The sequence below is a fragment of the Oreochromis aureus genome, linkage group 14, assembly GCF_013358895.1.
Source record: "Oreochromis aureus strain Israel breed Guangdong linkage group 14, ZZ_aureus, whole genome shotgun sequence".
In the NCBI taxonomy this organism is placed as follows: Eukaryota; Metazoa; Chordata; class Actinopteri; order Cichliformes; family Cichlidae; genus Oreochromis; species Oreochromis aureus.
The window spans coordinates 33,614,450-33,638,920 of NC_052955.1; the positions used below are offsets into that span (position 1 = coordinate 33,614,450).

Here is a 24,471-nt window from a genome sequence, read left to right on the forward strand (position 1 = left end):
TCACTTGTCAGCAAAGTGCAAAGCTTGAATGAATTCACCTTAAACTCCTTGAGGCAGTTTCTGCTCAGGTCAGCTTTAAATGAAACACAAATTACACTATAGGGCTGACCTCTGTCAAATCTGAGCTGTGAAGTGTTCTCAGCCTTTGTTGCAAGGAGCCATAAATGTAATAAATGTCCATTTTGTGTCTATTGATTTAACACAATAATGATTCAGCTCAGGCATTAATGAAAAAGTCAAGCAGTGCTGATTTTTGAGAAAAAAATGCATCTCATAAGCAGGAATGACTTAACCGCACAGAAACGTTATTAACAAAGAAATCATTATGATGCATCTGCTGAGGCCACGTTATAGCCGTAGGGCGGCTCATGTGGTAGAGCACGTTGTCAAGTAACTGCAGAGATTGCAGTTTGATCTCCGGCACGTCCGCATGGAAAAGTGTCCTTGGGCAAAACACGGACGCCCAAGTTGCGCCTCCTGTGACATGCCAGTTGTTTCATGGCAGTTGGGTGTGTGGGTGCGTGTGTGAATGAGAAACACATTATAAAGCACTTTGTAGAACTGCTACATTAAAAGGTTGATGTATACAGTAAGTGCAGACCATTTAATGCAGCTGGTTGCAGCTGCAGCCTTTCAACTCTGACATAACATGCAGGAAAATAATCTCCAAACTTTATTCAGTATTACAGAACCAACATTTTGCAGACCAGCAATTTGCTTTTTGCAGCAATTTGCTTTTTCAGACAGAAGTTTCCAAGGATAGAGTGCTTAGTGATCAAGCTAGCAATCTTGGTAAGAAACTACATTCATAAACTATAAAGGTGCAATGCACAGACACACATACTGTATATGCTAAATGGTGCCTAGTGATAGAATATGAGAACTTCACTCAATGTAACTGAAAGGTCTTGGCTGATGTGTTCCATGTAGCAAACTATATTTTTCAGATAACACTGTTGAAAACACCAGGACCTCAATGAATGTGAAAGCTGAATAAGCAGAAACTATTCACAGAAACCAAAACATGTCTGTAAACATTGTAAATGTAGTTGGGCATTTTAACAAAAGAGTTTATGGAGACTCACTTTTGCAGTCAGACTCGTGGCCATTAGAGCAAATGCAAGAAGGTGTTTGATGCAATTTTCAACATCTGAGGTTGCAGCTTGACTGTGACCCAAATTTTCTTTCTCTCCTTTCTCTCCATACCCAATGTTTCTTGTATCATTGAAGGTTTTGTGTGGTTTTATATTCTGACAAAAGAAATATTGTTATTATTCTAGATCTCTGCCGAGTAGAACTAAACAGCTATAAAGTCAGCGTTTATTTAAAACCCCCAGATTTATTGTTTTAGGGCTGATCATTCCAACTTTTTAATCAGGAAGGGATCAAAAGTTAGATCTGAGATCTACCCATAAAATCACAGTGTGAAACATAATGTTACGTTTCTTTTCTGGTTATTGAATAGTTTTTTGTGCCTCTAAAAATGATTGAAATGAAGCAGCCTATGTGGGGAAATTACTTTTCAGTTAAACTCCTGACAATTCCTGCTCAAGGGCCATAATGTATAAATTCCTTTCTATAATCATTTAGGGTAACTCATTATATGATTTTTGCTTTTGCCGGTGCTCCTGTGAAACATTGGATAGAAAGCTCAGAAGTCACCGTTGCAGCTACAGATGTAAGCACTGAGCCTTTGGGATGGGCACACTTGAAATACAACCAAGTTATAGCAATAATAAGCAACAGAAGACTAGAAGTTTGTCTATAAGGAGTATAGCTCGCCTGTTCTTTGTGCCTTTTCCCTTGGCACAAAGTTGTGCCATTTCTACAGAGTAATTAGGCGTAGGGGACATTTCACTGCCTTACAAAGCAAGTCATATTCATAATTCCTCCCAGGACTCACACCTAACCGTGACATGTGTATTTAACACTGGCTCAGGGGTTAAGAGCCTGGAGGCTGTCAAGAAGGGTAATACATTCACAAGGTTAGGTGTTCCTGGACGTGTGTGTTCATTTGTGTATGTGTTCAAAAGAAACTCTAGACTCAATGTAGACACACATATGTTTTCTCATGTCCCTGAATAGCCACACATTCGCACACTGTGCTCGGCAGCATGGTAGTTATTAAAGTCATCATTAGAAGCCTGCATGTTCTAACCTCGCCGCGTTTATGAAAAGCTAATTATCCAACTGAACAGCCAGCTGAAGGACAGCCACGCACGCCCACACACACAGACACACTCTCAAACCCCAAATGTCGAGACAAATTCACACTCATATACCTAGATTTACATACAAATAAGGCAAACAGTGTAGCTGGGGATAGATAGGCTGATTTTTCATCTCGTAACCGACTCGCAGATACTCTCCTAAAAACACCTTTCAACATTAAAAAAACAGAAAAAAAGGGAAGAAAGTCACTTCCTTGTGAGTGAAGAAGTGTGCCAAATGCTGTGCCTCGTTAGCATAAGCTGTCATGATAAATTTCTGCAGTGAGAAAACCAGGGGACTCCTCGCAGATACTGCCCTGTCAGTGCGTCGGCTCTTTATTCTACCAAGAATCTTAACTTCTCACTTGTCACACTTGATGCTAATATGAGTGAAACCTCATTCTGTCAAAACCTGTTAGTTGACATGACTATTATTCCCACCAAGCCAAGAAAAAAAAAGAAAGAGAATACACATCTCGTGTAGAAATATGTTGTTTATCCTCAGCTCACAGAATGTAATGGGGGAATATATGCTACACGTTTCAATTATGAATTTGCACCAGCAGGAAGTGCGCCATCTGTGTTTGTCTGCTTCGCTTACCAGACAAAAGAAAGTGAAACCCGTTCCTATCCACGATTCAAGCCACAGTCAGGTGTTACTGCACGTCCACCGACACTGAGGTGCTCGTCAGCAAAGTTAAGCAACAGGACATTCAGTAATAACTATTTTATTTTTTAATGTATTATATAGTTTTATTAAAATATGTTATTATATAATGTTTGTGATGTAATATTTTTGCACTACTTTGAGATTTTGTGAGACACAGATTTTGAACCAAATGCTTAAAACACTGTTTTCAATTCATGGGCTTTAGATTAGTGAGAAAAGAGACGTGCATAATATGTAGTCTTCTATTTTAAATAGATTATTAACAGCTATAGTGGAAACTACTTTAAAACCCCACAATGTTATATAAATTATATAAACTTTTATTAAGAAAAGAAGAAACATCAATAAGTATAATAAAGATGAAACAGAGAGAAGTGCTGGGAACACAAATAACAAACAAAGAATGCAAACAGACGTTCTCTGAGATTTATTAAACTACCAGTTTTAGAAGACGTTACTTGGAAAACAAACCTGAGATACTTCTTGGGCACAGAAATTACATTTAATTATAGCACAAGTTCATATTCTCAGTGCTGGAGACATTGTGGAAAAAAGCGATGCATATTACCTGTATCTTTTTTTTTAATATGAAGTTATTTTGTAATATGTGTAATATATCTCATATACTTGCATAGATAGATAGATAGATAGATAGATAGATGTTACTCTAGAAAATGAGGAATATGTTTCATTGCTTCATAAAAATATTATAATGTAAAACAGTAATGGCAGATATCTGGTGTATCTCAGTCTATCAGTCTACTTTTTTAATGTTGGGGTGATATAAGATTTTTTCATATCACGATATGTTTATTTCATTTCAGGCGATAACGATATATATCACGATATAAGCCAAATAACTATATTTGAAATAATCAGCAGCTTGTTTTGATTTAAATATTTATTTCCCATAATAAGTTCAACAGGGTAGATGTACTTAAGGAACATGAGACTTTTTCAGATAAATAAAGGCAAATATTGCAAACTACACAAAGGGCAGCCGATAAAGCGTTTAAGTTTCAAAATAGAAGAAACAAAACAGACTACTAAATTGTCAATTCCACTTAGAAACAAAATATTAATTCTAAAAAAATAAATCTTAGTTTGTTTTACAGAAGAACAGACAAAATTGACTAACTTTTGTCAATATAAGATAAGATAAGATAACCTTTATTAGTCCCACACGTGGGAAATTTGTTTTGTCACAGCAGGAAGTGGACAGTGCAAAAGTTATGAAGCAAAAATTAGAATAAAATAAAATAAGAATAAATACAATTCAATTCAATTCAATTCAATTCAATTCAATTTTATTTATATAGCGCCAAATCACAACAAAAGTCGCCTCAAGGCGCTTTATATTGTACAGTAGATAGCACAATAATAAATACAGAGAAAACCCAACAATCATATGACCCCTATGAGCAAGCACTTTGGCGACAGTGGGAAGGAAAAACTCCCTTTTAACAGGAAGAAACCTCCGGCAGAACCAGGCTCAGGGAGGCGGCCATCTGCTGCGACCGGTTGGGGTGAAAGAAGAAAAACAGGATAAAGACATGCTGTGGAAGAGAGACAGAGATTAATAACAGATATGATTCGATGCAGAGAGGTCTATTAACACATAGTGAGTGAGAAAGGTGACTGGAAGGGAAAAACTCAATGCATCATGGGAATCCCCGGCAGCTCACGTCTATTGCAGCATAACTAAGGGAGGATTCAGGGTCACCTGGTCCAGCCCCTAACTATATGCTTTAGCAAAAGGAAAGTTTTAAGCCTAATCTTGAAAGTAGAGATAGTGTCTGTCTCCCGAATCCAAACTGGAAGCTGGTTCCACAGAAGAGGGGCCTGAAAACTGAAGGCTCTGCCTCCCATTCTACTTTTAAATACTCTAGGAACAACAAGTAAGCCTGCAGAGCGAGAGCGAAGTGCTCTAATGGGGTGATATGGTACTACAAGGTCATTAAGATAAGATGGGGCCTGATTATTTAAGACCTTTTATGTGAGGAGCAGGATTTTGAATTCAATTCTGGATTTAACAGGAAGCCAATGAAGGAAGCCAAAACAGGAGAAATATGCTCTCTCTTTCTAGTCCCTGTCAGTACCCTTGCTGCAGCATTTTGGATCAGCTGAAGGCTTTTCAGTGAGTTTTAGGACATCCTGATAATAAAGAATTACAGTAGTCCAGCCTGGAAGTAATAAATGCATGAACTAGTTTTTCAGCATCACTCTGAGACAGGATATTTCTAATTTTTAGAGATGTTGCGCAAATGGAAGAAAGCAGTCTTACATATTTGTTTAATATGTGCATTGAAGGACATGTCCTGGTCAAAAATGACTCAAGGTTCCTCACAGCATTACTGGAGGCCAAGGTAATGCCATCCAGAGTAAGAATCTGCTTAGACACCATATTTCTAAGATTTTCAGGGCCGAGTACAATAACCTCAGTTTTATCTGAATTAAGAAGCAGAAAGTTAGCGGCCATCCAGGTCTTTATGTCTTTAAGACATTCCTGCAGTTTAACTAATTGGTCTGTGATACCTGGCTTCATGGACAGATAGAGCTGGGTGTCATCTGCATAGCAGTGAAAATTTATGCTATGTCTTCTAATGATGCTGCCTAAGGGAAGCATGTATAATGTAAATAGAATTGGTCCTAGCACTGAACCCTGTGGAACACCATAATTGACCTTAGTGTGTGAAGAGGACTCTCCATTTACTTGAACAAATTGGAGTCTATTAGATAGATATGATACAAACCACTGCAGTGCAGTACCTGTAATACCTACAGCATGTTCTAATCGCTCTAATAGGATATTATGGTCAACAGTATCGAACGCAGCACTGAGGTCTAGCAGGACAAGCACAGAGATGAGTCCACTGTCAGAGGCCATAAGAAGATCATTTGTAACCTTCACTAAAGCTGTTTCTGTGCTGTGATGAGCTCTGAAACCTGACTGAAACTCTTCAAATAAGCCATTCCTCTGCAGATGATCTGTTAGCTGTTTGACAACTACTCTTTCAAGGATTTTTGATATGAAAGGAAGGTTGGAGATTGGCCTATAATTAGCTAAGACAGCTGGGTCTAGAGATGGCTTTTTAAGTAAAGGTTTAACTACAGCCACCTTGAAGGCCTGTGGTACATAGCCGATTATTAGAGATAGGTTGATCATATTTAAGATCGAAGAATTAATTAATGGCAGGACTTCTTTGAGCAGTTTTGTAGGAATGGGGTCTAAAAGACACGTTGATGGTTTGGAGGAATTAATTATTGAAGTTAACTCAGAAAGATCAATTGGAGAAAAAGAGTTTAACTTAACATCGATGGTATTAAAAGTAGCTGTAGATAATATTACATCTGTGGGATGATTATTGGTAATTTTTTCTCTAATGATAAAAATTTTATTTGTGAAGAAGTTCATGAAGTCATTACTAGTTAACGTTAAAGGGATTGTTGGCTCAGTAGAGCTCTGACTTTTTGTCAGCCTGGCTACAGTGCTGAAGAGAAACCTGGGGTTGTTCTTATTTTCTTCAATCAGTGACGAATAGTAAGATGTTCTGGCTTTGCGGAGGGCTTTCTTATAAAGTAGCAAACTATTTCTCCAGGCTAAATACAGTACACAACTGTACAGAATAGAATAAAATAAAATACTATCAAATAAACTGAGAACTAAAAGGAAATTCTCAATCTCTCCTTGTTGTATAGCTTAGCTTTTCAAACAGTTTTAACAGTTACTTTAGTCTGACAAAAGCCGAATGACGAATTAACGCTTTCAGTCAGAGACTGAGCATGCACCGCTTTATTGTATTTCCAGACTTGCTTTCGGCACAATTTACAGTGCGCGCTACTCTGTTTTTTGTCAGACTTGAAATAGCTGAAATGCCTTCACACTACGAAACTTCTATGGCCCTTCCGTTCGACAATCTCTCCGGCATTGGAACCATCATCTGTTTTCTCTTCGATAACCTTCGGTCACGCTCTCGGTTGATTTTTCTCTAGTCGGCACACTCATTTCCTCCATTACCCGGGCGGCACGGTGGCTGGCTGCTTCCCAAACAAATACACACGTGCGGCTTGGCACTTGTGCTGTACATAACAAGTCACGTGACATGACGCTGCGGCTGTGATTGGTTCGGCTCTGCGCTACTTAATTTGGATTGGCTGTTCTTTTTTTTTTTTTAAGAGCGCAAGAGAGATGAGGCCTATCGCAATAGTTTAATTTTTCTATCGAGAAAAAGTTATTTCGCAATACATATCGTGATCGTTCTATCGCCCAGCTCTACATGTGGGATAATAAAACTGTTTATGACTTTGGCTTAGGTTGTAGTTCCAGTGACAACTAAACTATGCTTATGTAACATCTATAAAGATTCCAGCTCTCTGGTTGTCGCTTTAAGCCGTCATAGCCATCAATCACGTTGGATCAGTACTATCACATGTGAAGTCAGCAGGATTGGCTCACGAAGCTGAAAAGTGAACTGGATTACCATGCAGCGAAATCACCTCCTATTGAGCTTACGCCGGCCTCCGTGGAGTCTCTTGTGGATGCTTCCGAGGAGGATTCTTGTCGATATGGAAATGCAATTTCCTTGCATAGTGATGAAGTTACTATCCTGTGTTGTGTTGTGCATTTGATCCCACTGGCATAGTTGGGGTTGTTTATTCCCATTCCGGTCTTGCACGAGGAATCTGACGATTCAGCCTCTCGGCTAATTCTTGTCAAAGATTAATTGAGTCCTTTCCCTTTGTGTTGGATGTTGACTTGTGTGTGTATTGGAAGTGTTCAATACTATCAGTCTGTTTGAGTGCCAGTGTTTATAAATAATGAGCGCAGATGAATATGTAATAAGCTTTGAACAATGCTAACCTGACATTAACATGCATCGCCTGCCTTTAACATGCAGCTGTTATCTGATTGTGTCGGCGTATGGTTTAACTGGGTTGAAATCCCACCTGCCACTTAAATACATCTCAACTGCTTGGGATGCTTTTCATTTTCTGAGATACTTACATCATTGAAAAGAGACCGATTACTTCTTTTTATTAGATATACAGTGTTCTATGTAAATGAGACAGCATTCAGGCAACTGGGGTTATTAAGCAAAACAAAGTTACACAATTGTGTATTTTATGCATGCTGCGTTCAGTTCTAGAAGAGTGATTAGATGCCGTTAGAAGCACTTTAAAGTCTCTGGTCATTTACTACTTCTGATGTAGCTGTTTGAATGGAGAAAGTTAACAACAGGAGCATACTAATATTGTATTTTGATTAATTTTGAGGGAACATAGAGGAAGACTGATGTCCTCCATCATGTTGCTATTCAGGAATACTATTTCAGTCAGCACCATTACTGAAAAGAAGACTGATATTTCCATGTGCAGTAATTTATATTTGGCAGCTTGGCTTTGTTCTGGGACCTACCTGCCCTTTCATGCATGTACGTGAAATGCATAAGGTGGGGAGTGCTCACCTCCCTGTCCTTGTATGTGCATACATGGAGAGCTGGAGGCAGAGAGAACAACACCAAGACCCCAGCACAGAACGGCGTAGGCATCAAAGAGGGCCGTTATATTTAAGTCAGATACAGATCGAAAGGAGGAGCTGCGGTGGAGGTAGGTTGCATAGCAGCTTGCAGGTGCAAATCAGCTGTGGGCAGGTGAAAGCAGCTTAAGTAGCATGAGCTACATGAAAGAGCCAGTTGTAGGAGCAGAAAGGGGATCAGCTGCTGTGAGCTGATATTTTTTGCAGATGTTCACAACATAACCAGTGCCTCAAATATCAGAGATGGAATGAACTTTGTTGATTCAGTCTTTTCAGAAAATACCCCCAAAATATCATAAGTTTGTTCAAGTGTTAAATATATAGCATCCATTATGAACATGTCTCAAAGGAGGAAAGTAAACTAGAACCTTAGAGACTTCAGAGTGGGGAGGTCATGGTGCTGTGAGCCATCAACAAAATGTTGGCTTTGACAACAGGTCTACGCACAGATTGGTTTCTTTCAACAAGTTCTCATCCCTGGATGTCAAATACTACCATTCTGTCAGATACCAGACATGTTTACCCTTAGCCTTGATCCACCAACCACAGCAAAATAAGAAGCAAAGAGATTATTTATTTATTTTTATAATAAAGAAGAAGAAAATACCCACTAGCACAGCAAAATAGGTGTATACTGATTTAAACTACTTTTAACTTTGCCATGAAAAGAGGCAAGCAGTGGAAACGCTGACTGGGCTGAAAATATACAAGAGGGTAACCTATGCAGCCAGAGCCTTGAATATTTCCTATGACGCCTAGGTGTCACCTACAACCCTACTAACAATCTTTGTTTGCTGATGGAGATTAAGGCCCAAGCTTCTCAGACATGAGATGATTTTCATGCGGAGCTTTTCCATTTACTCTCATCCACTTGTTAAGTTTAGATAAAACCAAAACTACATAACCTGTTGAGGCACCAAAAATATACTTGGTTAGGTTTAGGAACAGATTGTTATTTAGTTGACATAATACTGAAAAAAAAACTCTGACAGCTAACTATTGCAGTCCCACAAGGGGAAACATGAAATTTCCCCTTGTGGGACTAATAAAGGTATCTTATCTTAATAAAGGTATCTTATCTTAATAAAGGTATCTTATCTTTAAAGTGGCATCAAGGGATATTCGCAACTTGAATGAAATGTACAGTACGGTAATCACTATAAGTACTTCTGGCATCTCCCTTATTAACTAAGGGGTGGCAAAAGCAGATCGATCTTCATTTGATTTAGCACAGTTTTATGCCTGATGCAAGCATCCCATTTATCTGGTGTTGGAAGCAGCACAAGTACACTAACTTAAGTGTAGTGCACTAACTAACTCTTCGTGTGTCCTCCCATTCTCAAACCAGTGATCTTTCACATGCATGTCAGATGTGTTAAACAGACTGTTTACTTCTCCCAATTGCAAAAACATCATTAAGTTTAGTTCATTTTTATTTACATTGTACTAAATCACAGCAACAGTCATTTCAAGGCCTTTATATTGTAAGGTAAAGACCTGACAATAATACAAACTCCAAACAATCAAGCACTTGGCGATAGTGGGAAGGTAAAACTCCCTTTTAACAGGAAGAAACCACCAGCAGAACCAGGCTCAGGGAGGGGTGGTCATCTGCTGCAATTCAATGTGCTTTTCTGTGCTGTTGTACTTGTTATCTAAACAGTCAGATGACCTGTTGGAATGACAAACTGGGAAAGTAAAATTATAGCACTAGTGCTTTGTCAGCATTAAAGGAAACTGAAGGATGTCAAAATGCATTTTAGAGTAGTAGGATTTACAAGTACAGTTGTTACTGTGTGTGTGTCCTTGTATAGCCGGCCACATCTAGCAGTGTAAACGTGTAGTTGGTGCTGTTTTACAAACAGTGTGATCATACACTTTGTGTATAAATGCTAAGTGACAAGAGGAACTCAAATGTAGTTTCCCCACTCAGTGGGATTATATAGTTTGTTTAACCTTTGACTTTTTCTTTTCAACTAACTATCCCCCATGGTGCAACTTTTGTAAACCTCTTTGTTTAAAGGTGGTGTGATCATTCACCCATAGGGGCATTTAACCCCCCACTGTCTTTCTGTGTCACTCTGACTCATTGTGGACCCCTCCTTATGAGTTGGAGCCTGTCACAGGGAGGGATAGCAGCCTTGGGCTCAGCTTGGCAATCTTCCAGCAGCATGACAACACACACACACATACACGCACACACACACACATACACGCACACGTGCACAGAGACACACACAAGTTCAGACTTGCCCCAGAGAGCCAGGCGTCTGTTTGAGACAGATGTGAAGCATCAGCAGAGGTACACAGGCACACAGACATTTTTGCAGTTATAGCAGTTAGTTATATATCATGCATTTGTGTGGACGAATTCATAATCACACACACACACATATACCCACACACACACACACAGACGAGTCCTTCTGTACAAGCCCCAAAGGAGTAGAGCATATGTTTCCTCTTTCACCACTGGGGAGAGTGGCAAAGTGAGGGGAGGGGGGGGTGTTTATGAGCAAGTGTCATTAATATGACAAAACAAGGCTGGCAGAGGGATTTACGGCACATTCTGGTGCCACCATCATCTGTCAGTGCTTTTTCTACTGCTGTTAGCATCACCATTAACACTGGGCTAATCCTGCTTGGTCTGCAACATTGTTTAGGTGAGTGATACATGACAAAATCACATTTTAAATTAATGACAGGACGCTAGGTTTCCCAGGAGACCACTGAAACATCCCATGAAGAGTTAAACAAAAAAGCGCCCATAAATGTCTGTCCATCCAGTGCTTTGCATTGTGCTTGGTGATGTAAGGCTTGGCAATAGAAGCTCATTCCATGAAGCTCTCAACACAGTGTTCTTGAGCTAATCTGAAGGCTACATGAGTTTGTAGGCTTGTTGCACCTGACTTTGCAGAAAGTTGTTAACCTCTTCTCATTCTTAACATTTCATTCTTTCACAAATGTTTGTAGAAGCATGGAAAGATACTTGTGAGTGAAGACAGGGAGGTGAGCATTGGCAAAAGTGAAGACTTTTGCCAATGCAGTGTAAATAGATGCATATTGACACCAGTTACTCAAAACAAGGCATATGATTATTCATTAGTATACTGGGAACCAAAACGTATTGGAGCAGAAACTAAAAGTTTTAAAAAAGAAATTCTCAAAATTAGTTTGTACTTCAGTGAAATTGCTTAAGTAAATGTACTTAACAGTAGTTACTGCCTCTGCCCTTTTGCCATGTCTTTTTTATAGCTTTTCTTCACCAGTTGTTTAGGCCTTTCTGTGTTCTGTTAAATAATTCAAGCATGTGAATAGAAGCTCAAAAACAAATCATAGCCTGTGTTTGTGGACTTGTGACAGGGTGCGATAAGGCAGTATAAAAATCAATTCTGCCTGCGCTCTCCCTCCCCGCTGGCTTTGTCTTTGTTGTCCAGTCTCTGTCTTCAACCAACCACCGTTGGAGAAATATTTACTGCTTCTTTGAATAGGATAATTTCACCGTCATTACATACCCAGCTCGAGTCCCGTAAGCCACATCTCCACTCCTTTGTGGCTTAAAGCAAGGTATTACTTGGGCTTTGCTGTTCTGAAGCCATTCCAAAAGCAAATTATTGTAGCCCATTGTCATCCATCATCAGCTGTCAGTCAGTGAACTGAAGGACTGATCATGCAATCTGTTGCTTTCTGGAGAATATTGATGAAGACATTTTGAGGTGATGAATGGTGAGGGGTTTACATGATGTGCGACTATCCATGAATAACTGTTGATAAATCACTTATGGAATAATTAATTAGTGCAGTTTGATGTGCTTGATGGAGATTCTGCATAGCAAGCAAGAATCTGGCAGATGAAGTGATCTGGGGGTTCGCTTTATCTTATTTTGGCACCAAAACACAATCAAAACAATCCTTTAGGTCAGACTACATTGTGTATTACACAAAGCACAATGCGACTAGTGGTTACTGAGCTAATCCATCACCTGCTGATGCAAACTCTGCCCTCAACTATCCAAATTTAGCAATTATCTAGGAAGCTGTAATTAGTCCTTTGTGCATGGCTGTTGAAGACGTATTTAGCCTTGTAAGCCATTTCCCATTTTTGGGTGGACTGAGGCTGAAAACAATAAATACACACAGCCTCTCCCCATTCATGAAGTTCTTTTACTGTGTGTTCTGTCACGCTCCCTTTTATTTCCTTTTGGGGATAAAAATGCCATATTGAAAATAAAGACAACAAACCTTAATTAAATGTTGTTTTTCTGAAAGTTGCTATTAAAAAATGGGCTGCACGAGTTATGATTGGGTTAATATTTCATGAACGTTAATATTTGAGTTCATTAATGTGCAGGCAATGGTTCCTTGTTATCTACTATTTTTGAAATGTCTTTAAAGGAGTGCTATGGTGATTTTTTTTCTTCATCTTTAATATAGTTGAGTGAGTCATGAAGGGCAGATTTCTTTTTGTAATTGGAGTCAAAGAAGCTGAGATATCCTGCCTTCTCTACGATGCATCAAGGGCAGGGGCGTCCAACTCCAGGCCTCAAGGGCCAGTGTCCTGCAGGTTTTAGATGTGTCCTTGATCCAACATAACTGATTCAAATGGCTAAATTACCTTCTCAACATGTCTTGAAGTTCTCCAGAGGCCTGATAGTGAACGAATCATTTGATTCGGGTGTGTTGACCCAGGGTGATATCTAAAACCTGCAGGACACCGGCCCATGAGGCCTGGAGTTGGACGAACCTGATCTAGGGCCTAACCCTGTACAGTTCATATAAATTTAACTCAAGCTTGTTAAAACTTGAGCCTAACCAAACATGACATCTGTTCTAAGAAAACAAGATGTGTAGTAGATATATTTATATAAAATTAATGTATAAATTTGCTGAAATCCACCTTTCATTTACTCACTGCTTCAGCCCTGTTTCCAAAATGGGGATGCTTTAAAGTAAATAAAAATAAGAATACAATTATGTGCAAACAAATAAACCAAATAACTAATTACAAATTTAGCAAGGACAGCATATCAAATACTAAAAATGAGAAATGGTATTGTCTAAATAAATGATGCCAAAGATATTTTTAAAGAATGGTTTCAGGTTTCAGAATGAGCATGTTTACCACCACATTGCATCACCTCGACTTACAACACTGTAACCATTTGGGAACTGAGGAAACCAGCTGCTGTAGTTTTAAAAGAAAAATGTTTTCCCATGCTTGCTTGATATCGGAGTTTAGATGCACAACAATTTGAGACTTCTTTGTTCTAATGTTATTTTGAAAATATGCCATTTTTTCAATGGGTCACAGCTCTGAACTGTTGGAGGCCATTTTAGCACTAGGAATGTTTATTCGTGCAGAATGTGATTAACTGTTATCTTGTTGAAATAAGCAAAGCCTTCCCAGAAACAAATGTTACCTGGCAGTGTGCAGTCATGTGAAAAAGAGTTTTCCAAGGGAGTCTGTGCAGTCCTGTGGAAAACTAAGCACACCCCTACTGGATGTGGACAATAAACAGCCAGTTGCTGCAGCCAGTTGATTAACTGATTACCAGCAATTGTAAGAACTGCTACAAAACAGTAGTTTGAACAGTTTGCTGGTCTGGAGCAGCATTCGGGTGTGTATTAACACAATGCCAAAATGTTCCAAGGAGTGGACATGCTGGTAAATTCACCCAAAGGAAAGACCATGACTTAAGAGCAAATGAACAAAACTCCAGAGGCTCTTGAGTCCGAGCTCCATGTCAGACACATTTAGTATGTTAAACGCTGATGTTCATGGCAGGACTATTTGAAAATAGGGATCAAGTATGGTTTGTTTGGAAGTGTTTGCAGTAGAAAGCTGTCACGGCTGGGGCAGCAGTCGTGTTGTGGAATGAAAGGAGGACCCAAAATGCAGGCAGCCGACTGATGATATGAGTGAGTTTATTTACACAGTGGCAGGGTGACAAAAACGGGCAATAAAGTATGAGCAGCTACTGAAGCAGACCTAAACTGGGATAAACTAAAGAGCAAACCTGAAGTAATACGAAACGGAGAATGCAGAGAGACGCAGAGGTACACAGAGATACACAGACGAGCCGACGACAGGCACAGACTGACACCCACTATATATACACATACAAACAAGGAGACCAGGTAATGACATACAGGTGGGAGCACAGCTGATTCTAATACACAAGACGACCTGAGGATACAAGCTGAACACGATAAGAGACACAGACCTTCAGAACAGAACAGGAAATCCAGAACACGAGCCTTCAAAGTAAAACAGGAAACCTACAGACTGTTTTACAATACGAGGACATGACAGAGCACCGAGGACAGACACAGGTAGGGCTGATAAAACACTGAGCTCCAGATTCAACCCTAAACTACTACAAAATCAGAATAAACACAAGGCACAAAGTGAACTCCAAGGAAACACAAAACGCTGGGTCAAAATGACCCAGGATCATGACAAAAGCCGATTCTCTCTAAAAACAACATGGCAGCGTGACTTATGTTGGGAAAGTTAGATCGGAACAAACTACAAGGCTTCTGGAATGATGTTCTTTGGACAGAGGAGACCAAAGTGGAGCTGTTTAGTCACACTGCACAGCACCACATTCGGCAAACACAGGATAACAGTTTAAATACCTCATACCAACTGTGAAGCACTGTGAAGCATGTTGGTGGAGGGGTGATGATTTGGTTTGTTCTGTTGACCACCTGGGCGCCTTACAGTCATGGAGTTAGTCATAAATTTCTGTGTGTACCAAGTATTCTAGGGTCAGATGTCAGGACATCGGTCTGACAGCTAAAGCTTGAGGGAAATTTGATGAAACTGGACAATGAGGCCAAGCACAAAGCAAATAAAAAAAATTAAAAAAGGAGAGAACCAAGGGGTTGCAATGGCCAAATTGAAGTCCAGACCTCAACCTACTTATATTGTTGTTGTGGAACTTAGCAGAGCTCCGCGTGCTAACCCTCAATAAGCTAAAGTAATTTGTAAACAAGAGCGGACCAAAATTCATCCACAGCAATGTGAGAAACTGATAAATTCATATAAACAACAATAACGTCACATTATTGCTTCCAAAATTGGTTTTAAGCTACTGAATACTGTACTTAGTGTCTCACAGGATTGCATGGAGTGGAAACTTTCATTTTCACTTGACTGTATATCGTATATGTATTGTTGCCCTGACAGATGTTTAAATTAGATATGTTCTTTAGTTTTAATATCGCCTCCAGAGAAGACCTCACAAGGCAGCATTTCTGCCTTATGTGTTTGGCTTTGCACAGTTTTAACTTCCATTTTTAGATGCAGCAACAAACCAGTTTGCACACCGTGTCTGAACTTCAGAAGTGTTCCTGAGTCGGCACAGTAATTTCCAATACTTCTAGGATGCTTTCTTTATACCCAGTCAACATAATAATTAACCACAAGGAATGAAGTTAATTAACTTGGTTTAAATTAGTATGTGTTTTTCAAAGGAAACAATAAAATTTCTCAGTTTCACTTTTGCCTTTATACTAAGGCGTTTAAATGTTTGCAGATCTTTTACATCGTTGGTTTATTGAAAATCTGAGTTGTAATTAGAAAAATCATTTGTACTGTGTTCACTTCTTTACAGCGACTGACATGATTATCTACTGTTCTCCGCTGCTGTTTACAGGGCAGTGGTGCACATTCAGGTCAACGATGTCAATGAGTTTGCCCCAGTGTTTCGGGAGCCCCAGTATCGAGCGGCAGTGACAGAGGGCAAGATTTATGACAATATCCTGCAAGTGGAGGCTACTGATCAGGACTGCTCCCCACAATACAGCCAGATCTGCAACTACCAGATCACCACTACTAACACACCCTTCGCCATCGATCGTAACGGTGAGTAGAAGTTGGGGCAGAATATTAAACGCATTCGGGGATTTTTGTAATACTTGTCACAAAGAAGCTATGCTGTTACCGGTCATATTCAGTGCACTGTAAGTTTTATTTTGAAACGCTTTCCTTGAAACTTTTGTGTACCCATTTTCTCTCGAAGTTCTGCTTCACCTATTTCACTGATTTCCCACAAGTCCAAAAAAATATTCCAAATCAAGTTTAAAGTTTGTTGCCTTCCCTTGGCTCTTCATCTGATATACAAAAGATGTAAAACACATTTCTCACATAACGCCACAACACGCATGATCTGAAAATCTCATCCATCCGTACTCACTATAGAGCCATGGGAGAAGTGAACACACATACCTGCATACGCTCCAGTAGAAAAACTTAATACGCTGACAGATATCTCTCCCTGGGGGTAAAATGCACTCTTTAGTCTTTCCAAGGACGAAGTCAAGCTTTGCTCAGAGAGCCATCACTCTCCACAAATCAGATCACAGAAGTCTGTGCACACACAAACATTATATACACAAACACACACACACACACACACACACACGGAGACAAAGATAAATGCTAAGAAAAATCTAAGGACACTCTCACATACCACTGCAAATTTACTTAACTTTGCTGAGTTGCTACTTGTACTTTGCTACATAGGTAGCTATTAATCATTATTCTCCAAACAAAAGTTAAATGTTATCATGAGCCACAAACTCAAATACGAAAATGCCAACAAAATCTATTATGAAATGTGGTTTCGCTGTTTTTGTGTGTACTGAGCTTTTGTCTTATTACCATTACTGTTTTTTAATTTTAAATTGTGAATGTAATAATAGAACTTCATACCTAGAATGTAACATATTACATGAGCATACACTTTAACACTGGACTTACTGTGTCATATACCTTTTTAGACAGGCAACTGAAATACGGCTGCCACATTAGTGCCACCGAGACGCCACATAAACTCTTTTGCCTAAAATACAGAGATGAAAGGCACATTACTGTTTCATTTTTTACTACTGCCAGCAGAGAGTTCCTGACTGTTGAGGTGCTGCAGTAAAAAGGCTGACTGAGTGAGGTGTGGGCCAAACTGCTCCGTGAATGATACAGGAGCGAGGCTGCAGCCTGTGCGCGCTCTCTCCATTTCAAGGGGTCTTGCTTAGCTATTGACCGCTGAGGAAAAAGGCTTTGAGAGCTCTTGAACTCAAGAGTACCTGAGGGAGAGGAGAAGATGGTGGGAGAAAAGTGGAGGTTGCCTGTGAGAGAGCGAGTAAGTGGTGAGACTGGGTCGGGGACAGAAGCACACTGCAAAGTATAGCAGGAAAAATCTAAACAAGCAAGGAAAAAACTAGTGATGTTGTAATTTTTAAATAGATAGTAAATCCCATAAAAACGCAGGGTATTCTTTTTCATAAGCTTGAAACAATCCCTTCCTTTGTACTGTAGATGCTTAAAAAAGTAAAGTAATCACTAAACTTGCATTAAAGAAAGGGACTTGCTTGGTGGGGGTGCTTTGCCTCTGTTACCACTGAGACAATGAAATGCAATGCAGGCGGAACTAGAGAGATGACAAACTATAGGTTTGTGAAGCCACAAACCACTTCAGAGTGAACCTTTACCACTCTGCTGCTGCAACACTGATTTAGGGAAACAGTAAATACAGTATTCATGCTGTATTGCTGCACCAGGGGGGATGTTGCACTACATTCCATGCTTGCAAACATGCTAATGTTAGCAAGCAGGTTAATGATATTTTGATAAGATCCCATTAAATGTGGTTAAATATGGGAGGGTTAATTTAGTACAGTAACACTAATTACTTGCTCTTCAGTTATCCCCACTCCACGTGGATTCAAAGAAAAAAAGATATGCTTTTTTTCCTGCACACTACAGTCAGATGATTTGTGTGCTGGAGAAGGAAAATGGTGGAGCAGTCTACAACAGAGACTTTTACTGCACTATTATTTTTTATTGCACAAAAGGACAAGAGCTTGATGGCAAAGTGCAAACTCTGTCCAGGACAGAAGCAACTGCATTACAGTGCTAACAAAACCTCAGCTCTTTGCAGGCACACAAACAGCTTTAGCATAAGTCTGGGGTCTTGGGTAGCTTTGCGTTGGCATGCTGAGTGCTGTCTTTAGCAGATAACAAAAACAGTGATGAGCAGTCAGCCCATGTTTCTACCTGTTCAATCACCTTGGCTATTGCTTTTAAGTCTCTTAAGACTGATTATCATCTTTGACTTGTGTTGTCGGCTTTGTGTTCATAGTAAACACTAAAACAATACATATGTGTGGCTTCATTATGGTATATATATGTTTTGTGTTGGTGTGTTGGACTGTACACTATATTGAGGTATATATTGCTTACTGGTAATTATGAGACGATGCATTTCAGGTCATTTTACAGACTAATGAGAAAGTATTTAATAAGGAGTAATGTAATGAGTACTGTAACAAATTACTTTTTTATATCAAGTAATGTGTAATACATTACTTTTTTTGAGTAATGAGACAACACTGATAGCTACTGCATAGTCCTATAATCTACATCATAACCTACACCATAGCCTGATCGCCACCTTCCAAGAAATGGATTTCAGATTTCAGCAGACCTCTGATAGCTCTGTATAGTAGTAATGTGCTTTATAAACACAGTTACATCTGTATTTTCTTGTTCCTGAAAAGTGAGATTTTTTGGCTCAAAGTCCAGCCTGAACACCTCCAGGGAAATGCAAATGTTGCCCACTGTGCCAACGGGTCTACAGAAAAATCATTGCAGTTTGTTAGCTTGGTGACAAGTTTCATCTACAATCTGTAAATGTGCAACACATAGACACTTGTTAATTATTCCGAAGTAACATACTAATAAAATACTAGAATTTCACACACTAAAAATAAAGCCCTGACTTTTTGGATGAGCTGTATAATTACTGAACAGCATGCCAAATAATTTGTCACACCACACGTATGTTCAAGCGTTCCAGTCCAGTGACTCAAATTAGCTGAGGTGAAGCCTAGCAGCAGCTGCCAACACCAGCCACTTGTGCAGTCATCCCCTTGTCAAAGCACCCTAAATACTTCTAAGAATAAGTCTTAATGAATTTTAGCCCTCATGTTACCGACATAATTTACATACAGGGACTACTGAGTTGCATCCCTGGGGACCCCAAGAATAATTTACAATGAGAATTATCATAGCAAAATAATAATAGCAAAACTTACTGTGTCTTAAAGCATTATCAGTTATGCAATGAACATTGCATATTTTATAACCTCAAAATCTATACTTGCCTTTAACAACTTGCAGCTTTTATTCCAAGTACAATTGATATTATTACTTAACATCCTGTTTATCATCCTTTTACTCTGGAATTACTTGGTTTTCAGAAAATTCAAGTAAACATTAGTTTTATTGTGTATATATGATGAAACCAGTTGGGGTCATTTAGACCCCAATAAAAAGTAAGCTGAGACTGAACCAACAACCACCAAGAGATGTAATCTCGCCAACATCTCCTGGGTTTGCCCCGGGGCCTCCTCACCTTCTTCCCCTCGGACAGGGGTGTCGAACTCCAGGTCTCGAGGGCCAACACACCTGAATCAAATGATTAGTTCATTACCAGGCCTCTGGAGAACTTCAAGACATGTTGAGGAGGTCATTTAGCCAATTGAATCAGTTGCGTTGGATCAAGTACACATCTAAAACCTGCAGGACACCAGCACTTGAGGCCTGGAGTTCCCCCACCTATGCCCTAGGACATGAGCACCTCATCTAGGAGGTTTCCAGGAGGCATTCTCATCAAAAGCTTGAGCCATCTGAACTGGCTCCTTTGGATGTGGAGGAGTAGCAGCTCCACTCTGGGTCCCTGCCAGTTACACTTCGAAGGAAGTAAATTTCTGTATTCACTATTTATTTTTTTCAGTCCCTACACAGAGTTCATGGTCATATATGAGTGTCGAAACATAGTTTGATGTATAAATCAACAGCTTTAGGGTCAGCTCTCATTTCACCACAGCAGACTGATACAGTGTCCACATCACTGCATCTGTCAATCTCGCGTTACACTCCCCCTCATGCATGAGCAGACCCCTGAGATACCTAAACTCCTCCACTTGGAGCAGCAAGTTATTCCTGACACAGAGTGGTCATTCCACTTTTTCCAGCTGAAAACCATGGATTCAGACTTGGAGGTGTTGATTCTCATCCTGTCTGCTTTGCAGTCAGCTTCAAGTGCAAGGGAATGTCATGGAGGTCATGTTTTGATGAAGACAACAGAACCACATCATCTGCAAAAAACATACACGAGATGCTTAAATCACTGAACACTCCACCATCCACACCTTGCATGCACCGAGAAATTCTGTCTCTATATAATGTTTGCCCAACCTGACTTGCTGCTGGTAATGCAAACCAAGCACTCACTGTGGTTAAACAGGGACAGGGCCCTCCTGGGAGGTGTCTCACTCCCAGGAGGGCCATTACTGCTCAGATTGGGGCCTGTAATGTGCTGTAGCAGTATCAGCTCTCCTTTTGATGTGTGGCGTGACCTGACCATGCTCCAGCTTTCTCACGTACAGTACATTCAGCGATGTCCCTAAAGTTCCGAAAATTTCCAGTCTGGTCAAGTCCATTAAGGCTGCAAGGGCATCTTTTTGACTGAGATGGGCCCTATTTAGGTCAGTTTTACATATTCACTCCAGGTAACAAACCCTAAAGGTGTAGACTCTGTGATTCAAAATATCCAGCTTCATTTTGGGTATTTAATATAATATTTAGTTAAAAAGTACAACTTATGTAAACTGAAAAGTCTTGAGATGCAAAAATGTTTTTATGTATTTTGTATTTTTATGTAATTTATCGAAGAACAGAAGATTAATGTGAGTGGTGTCCTGTGAACAAAGACAAATGGGCCTAAGCAGTGTTAGATAAGAAAAGCTTGGTGGTAAAACTAGATGGTAATTACAAAAGGGGTGATGGCATGAATTCACAAAGACAGGTGCAGAGACGGTTTGTTTGTGTGCGTGTGTGTGTTTTTGTGGATTTGATAGAGAGGCAAATGGTGCAGGTGAGGTGGAGGGTAAAGCAGTCATTTACTAGCTGACCACCCTCACCAGCAGTCACAGCACGCACAGCCTGCTGACATGGATAAGTTGATGTTGTAATTGAAGAAGCAGGAATAACAACCTCTGTCATGCAGAAAGGTGGGAGTGTGTGTGTGCATGCATACTATGTGTGTGTGTTTGCGAAAAAAGAGAGAGCAGAGCACAACAGATGAGGCAGCAAACAGTGAAATGGGATGAGGCTGCAAAACAGTGAGACAATGATGTGCGCTAGGAGGGAATGGGAAGGTTGGGCAGGGCAGAGGGAGGAGGGAAGGAATTCTAAACAAGCAGAAAGGAAGGCAGAATTGGTGACGAGGAGGACGGGTATGCGAACAATGCCCTCCTAATATGAATTACAGCTAATCCTCCTACTCACATACTTGTATTCAAATATACCACATTATCAACATTCAGCTCCTTCTGCACCTCTCTCCACACAATAGAAAAAGCTCAAGAAGCATCCAGGCTGTTATACAAGTAACTCATTCCAGCTCCATTTCAACTCACAACCAATAAGAGCCAATTTCCATGCACTTTACACTCTGCAAGTGCTCTCCATCAGGGACCCCCTCCCTGTCCAGCTCTAGTGGGGTGTAGAGCATTGTCATCTGTCTTTAGTGGAAGACTCATCAAATATTAACAGACACATTAGGACTACACAAGGTCCCTTCATCCACTTTGCTCAGCATGAGAAAAGATGCCAGCTTGGAAAATGGGTTGTGGTTACCAACGAGTCGGGAGATTCTCAGTAACTGGTTGTGGTCTAGATGTTGAATATCCAATGGAGGGAAGCCAATTGTCTGTCCCTTCTAAGGTGTTGAGTGGAGCATTACAAAAAGCATTGTTTTATACATTAGCATATGTAAGATCATTTTACAGAAAGCTGACAGGCTGCAATGGCTTACAAAGCTGAATCGTGTGGGTTGGATTGATTGACTAGCACAAAGAAGGTGCGAATTCCGCTCACGTCACTTGGACTTGTCATGATGGAGTTCAAACCAGACAAAAATCAAATAAGCCTTCAAATTTGACTTTGGCAGCAGTGATTTATGTCTTCCTCTTTGAACCAAACCTAGAAGTAGGAGAATCAAAAGTTTTTACAAGTCTTTATATTCAAACATGTTTGTTGAGGATGGGGATATACCTGAATCGCAGGGTAACTCTAGGCGTTGTTCAACGAAAGGGAAAGACAGAGATATAATCTTGTGACACACAGGACCAAACTGATATCTATGGAAATATTTAGATTAATGATCCCACACTGGCTCGTGCAGACAATCCCACCACACGCTTGATTTCACTCACTTGGTGTTGTATGTTGGGTTCAATTGTTCCTACTTCAAATCCATTGCTAGATTAGCAATGGATAGTTAAAAGGGATTAAGATTTGTCTCTGCAGAACCAGAGATATTGATCCCCATTCAGTATTATAAACCTTAAAAGGTTCTTACCTCTGCACAAAAAGAAAGCACACAAACATTTTTTCCTTCCCTGTGCTGTAAAAGGAAAAAAAGCAGGAGAACTTCAACTTAAAAAAAATGAAAGTCTCCAATGAGGAAATGAGACAAGGCATAGCTTTCCAACACGTTTCCTAGGAGGGAAAAAAAACAGTGCCTAAGGGAATCTTATGTCCCCTGAGAGACAGCCTTTAATTCAGATTTTTAAAACGTACAGTTGATGTGAAAAAAATGAATAAGAGACTGGAAGAAAGGGGAAGAAGCAGGTGGAGGGCAAGACACAGCTGATCCGATGGCAAAGATGAATTCAAGGCGCTGTATTTACTGAAGAAGCATCAGTAGGTGTCATCTTTCCTAGAAATTTTAAGGAGATCAGTTTTAGTTTCAAACTTGAATCTGAGTCTAAACATTCAAAGAGAACATTAATCGAGAATATTGGTTGTACTACAACCAATATTCATTTGGTTGCACTACAACCGATATTCATTTGGTTGTACTACAACCGATATTCTCGATGAATTTCTGCTATTTCATTTGCTCTTTATGTTGGCGAAACCAAGTAGTGAAAGGGTTGCTTTTTAAAGGGGAGTGTGTTCCTGTATTACTTTACAGTTAACACTTGGCATTCTTTACATGTCATTTAACTCCTTGCTCCTTACTTAATTTTTTCTTTCTGGCTGAGGTTGTTTTGAAAAACTGTAAATAATAACCTAAGTAAAATTCTCAAGAAAATATTGATGAATCTCAGATTTGTGCATGCATACACAATTGAAGCACTGATGTGATGTGATGTTTTTGTTGTGCTAGTTGTACTTTTATGCCATATATTAATTTTCTTGGTCAAGAGATATAGTAACAGTTGCCAACAAGGTTTGTGAGTCCTTTTAAATTACCATGATTTGTGTATAATTACTCATTGCAATGTGCTTTGGCCTTTATCAGAGTCTTAGACACTATTTGACTAAATTCAGAGCTGCACTTTTCTTGTCTTTATTAAACACATCAATAGCCGTGCAGACTGAAAAAATGTCAGTTAAAGTAGTAACTTGTAGAACTTCCAGCAGCACCTTCATTCAGACATTCAGGCTTTAAACGAGTCCATCTGCAAAGTACAATACGGTCAGGTCTCACATACTCATTTCAGCAGGTGAATTTTCTTATTTGCTACTTAATCAGTGATTTACATCTGTGCTTTGGGTCACTGTTCTGTTGCATTAACTAACTTCTTTTAAGCTGCGATACATAGATGTTGCTCCTTAATCATGACGCTTCACAGCTGTGGACTTGGTGGTCTCTTTCAAAAAGCACCTAAAACCTTCTCCTTTTTGTGCATTTGGTCAACTCTTGTTTTTATGTTTGGGAATGGGTTGTGAAGAACTTTGTGATGTTTATCTTGAAAGGTGGTATACAAATAAAATTTTACATTATTCTACTTACAATGAGGTTTTAATGTTTATACTATATAGTGTATTTTATCCTGCTAACATTGTCCCAAAAGTTCTGTAGATACATCCTGGTAGTCTTTTGCAAACCAAATGCATTCTGCAGTGTTTCTTTCACAATAGAGTCCTTCATATCTTTCCATCTTATTCAGTGTTTATCTTAAAATGACCATGA

The 24,471-nt window shown here is 39.6% G+C and overlaps 1 protein-coding gene across 1 annotated transcript in view; it reads left to right on the forward strand.

The window, feature by feature from the left end:
• LOC116321655 (calsyntenin-2) overlaps window positions 1-24,471 on the forward strand; it is a 322,481-nt gene that overhangs the window by 184,713 nt on the left and 113,297 nt on the right. Inside the window, exon 4 of the mRNA XM_031741563.2 lies at window positions 16,078-16,286. Coding sequence (XP_031597423.1) covers window positions 16,078-16,286 — 209 coding nt within the window. The remainder of the gene's footprint in view (window positions 1-16,077; window positions 16,287-24,471) is intronic.